Source organism: Temnothorax curvispinosus, unplaced genomic scaffold, assembly GCF_003070985.1.
Source record: "Temnothorax curvispinosus isolate PA1 unplaced genomic scaffold, ASM307098v1 QBEX01005899.1, whole genome shotgun sequence".
Classification (NCBI taxonomy): Eukaryota; Metazoa; Arthropoda; class Insecta; order Hymenoptera; family Formicidae; genus Temnothorax; species Temnothorax curvispinosus.
Genome location: NW_020215679.1, coordinates 1 through 3,176, shown reverse-complemented (window position 1 = coordinate 3,176; position 3,176 = coordinate 1). Strand labels below are relative to the sequence as shown.

General features: G+C 35.0%; 1 protein-coding gene and 1 pseudogene across 2 annotated transcripts; one reads left to right on the top strand and one right to left on the bottom strand.

Annotated features, from left to right (window-relative positions):
• The first annotated feature begins 48 nt into the window (after positions 1–48).
• On the top strand, positions 49–2,008 carry LOC112455225 (annotated as a pseudogene).
• Positions 2,009–2,354: 346 nt separating this feature from the next.
• Positions 2,355–3,162, bottom strand: LOC112455226 (protein brunelleschi-like). 2 transcript variants are annotated; one of them, XM_025017019.1, is made up of 3 exons: positions 2,962–3,161; positions 2,700–2,877; positions 2,355–2,615 (listed from the first exon to the last, which is right to left on the bottom strand). In XM_025017019.1, exons 1-2 carry the CDS (start codon positions 3,079–3,081, stop codon positions 2,701–2,703), a joined length of 297 nt encoding a protein of 98 aa, XP_024872787.1. In that variant the 5' UTR covers positions 3,082–3,161; the 3' UTR covers positions 2,355–2,615; position 2,700. The 2 variants fall into 2 exon arrangements, with proteins under 2 accessions (XP_024872787.1, XP_024872788.1); XM_025017020.1 differs by having other exon boundaries at positions 2,355–2,877; positions 2,962–3,162.
• Positions 3,163–3,176: the final 14 nt, after the last annotated feature.

Below are 3,176 nucleotides of genomic sequence, written 5' to 3'. Positions count from 1 at the left end.
ATATTGTTTCGAAGCAAGTGAAGATTAGGCCCAACTGTACACGTACACTGCTATTCATTAATGCCTGGACTTTCGTTTGCCTGGAGTGACATTTCTAACGTGCTTATTCCCATCTATGTGAATCAATGAGTTTCAGGTTGCGCAGGTTATACGCATGAAAATGTCCCTAAATAAACAGACTTAACCTATGATCGTTTCTGACCGTATTTGACAGTTGTGAAATGAAACGGTTCGATAATGTCTTTTAAGTGTATGTCTTTAATATGTATTTTGTAGAATATAACTTTTTACGTATTTTTTCTATATTTATTTTAATAAATGGATAAGTATTTGCTACTTTTTCATTTTGCTTTTAATTATACTATTAACAATACTACATATAATATTTACATTAATATTACTATTATTTTATAACTTGTAAACGTTTACAAATTCAACTATGTTAATAAGTGATAAAACTTTATTACATTTTTTGTGAAATAATTAATAATATTAAACTTGAGCAACTTATGTTTACAGAAATCGGCTCCGTTTTTGCGATCGCTGTTCTTATTATTAAAAAAAGGTCTTCTTGAATGTAATTGTCGGGATATAGATTTTCTTTGAATGTGGTTTTCCTCGATCTTTTATTTTTTACGATCCACTGAAATATAGTTTTACTTGCTTCTTTGTATCGCTAAATCTACAAGTTCACTATTTTTATATTACGCCTAATCGTAGCTACGATTTCGTTTTCAGGCATTTCTCTTTGCCATGAGCGTATGATTTTTTTCATGCATTGATTGAATTAAAGTCGCAAAAATGTTATTTCCTTATAAATGATCTCTATCCTCCATGTCTATAATGATAAGAAAAAAAAACAAACACATTATTCTTACAGCTTCGATATGGAGGAGAACGAAACACTTGGTGATTGACGAAATTTCTATGGTAAACAGTGATTTTTTTGACAAGATCGAGGCGGTGGCGAGACGTGCACAGAACGGAAAGACCCTTCGGAGGAATACAATTAATCTTGTGCGGCGACTTCTTTCAGTTACCTCCCGTGTCTAGGACCGACGACAAGGCCAAGTTTTGCTTTCAGAGAGAGGCCTAGCAAAAATGTGTTCACTTTAATTTTGAATTGCAGACGGTCCATCGACAAAAGGACAAGGCGTGAAAATATTGAATAGCGTTAGGATAGGTAGAGTCACGGATGACATCGTAGATATCTTGAAGGAAACGGCGAAGCAAAAAATTGAAAGCAACGGAGTATTGGCAACTAGATTATGTTCGCACGTGAAGGAGGCCGATGAGATTAACGAATTATAGTTGAATGAACTTAAGGGCGAGAGTAAAGTATATACAGCGTTAGATTCCGATAGTTCTATGACGCACATGTTGGATCAGCAGCTGCCTATACCCGGTAAATTAGTACTGAAAGTTGGCGCGCAAGTTATGCTGCTGAAAAATATAAATGTTAACAGTGGATTGGTGAACGGAGCTCGAGGGGTTGTTGTTAGTTTTAAAAATGATATACCGGTGATTCAGTTGCGATCTGGAACCCATTATGAGGCAAAGATGGAAAAATGGGCTATCAAAACCACTTCCGGTGCTGTCATACACCGAAAACAAGTCGTTAAAGCTAGCGTGGGCCTTTTCGATTCATAAAAGTCAGGGCTTAACTTTAGACTGTGTGGAAATGTGTTTGGCGAGGGTATTTGACGCTGGTCAATCTTACGTAGCACTTTCGAGAGCTCAGAGCTTACAAAGTTTACGTGTTTTAGATTTTGATAGCCAACAGGTGTGGGCTAATACAGCTGTAGTTGAATTTTACAAAAAGTTTAGGAGGAATGTGCAAGAGATGGAAATGATTCCTCTCGGCAAGAAGATAAAGTTAGAGGGAAATAAACGATAATATTTATAGTTTTTATAATCTACACATATATAGCTTGTTGGAAGTAAACAATTTATATTTAACGCATACACATAGAATTACATAAAAATTTATTAACTTTATTAAAGTAAATATTTTTTCTTTATTTTTATGTATATAATTAATACACAACGTTTCGGTTCTTTCTTTTTACAAATATTACAGTTCATTGGTGTAGACGGTGATTTGTATTTTCTATTTATATTAATAATCGTCGACAGTTATTTCGACGGGCGGTATATAACGCCATGTATGTCCCGCATTTACGAGCTCCGAATAAAGTATTGGAGAATTTGGAGCGGATTCTTTACTACTACATTGAATATCTATTTTGTACTGACCAGCAGTGAAAAATACTACGCGACATTCATGATAGACTCTGCCGGATTCCTGTAACTGTTGTTTTTTCATAAATTCGGGAACGTAAGACAAGGGTGTATAATATTAATAAATTGTATTTATTAAAGTTGTGACACACAGTAGGCAGCATGACCTTATTTGCTCCAGCTGGATAATCTTGTTTCCAACTGATAATTATTCACTCCATTATGATGGTCCTGATAGAAATTAATGGACAATGTAAGATCACTCAGCGGATGCTCCAGAGCATTGCACACTCCCACACCAACACTTATGCATTCGCCCAAAGCACACGACAGTTCTTCTTGTGCTTTTACAATAATATCGTTGATAGTTATTTCTGGAAAATGTTGAATTTGTTTAGTAATTTTAAGTTTTTTTTTATACATACGCATGGTAAATAGTGTATAAATAGTATACGCATCTCACTGTAGAGGACTCATTCTGACCAGATATAACATATCCTGAGTTAAAGTAATGCCGGATAGAGTTGCTTTTCCCGTTGACTCGGTACCTAGTAATTGCCAGCGTAGATCAACCAACGAAGCTATATGTTCAGCATATACTTTTTGGAGTTCACTTGCATCACCAGCACCATTTAACTATAAGTGAAAAAAATAGTATTACGATAGAATAGTATTACATTGCGGTATGTCTTCGAATAGGCCACACGTCTCCGTTATTACCATAGATAATTTATTAAGTGGACATCGGTCAACTGGAACAGGAATTCTACATGGTTCTTTACCTTCCATGTATATACATTTATTTTGCGTATAGTGCAATTCCTTTTCGTGATTTGTCATGTTTGTCACGTCCAGTACGAGATAAAATTGCAATGGTCTAAAAATTGCTAGCGAAAGAATTTTTATAGATAAAATATGTGCGATAACATATGAGA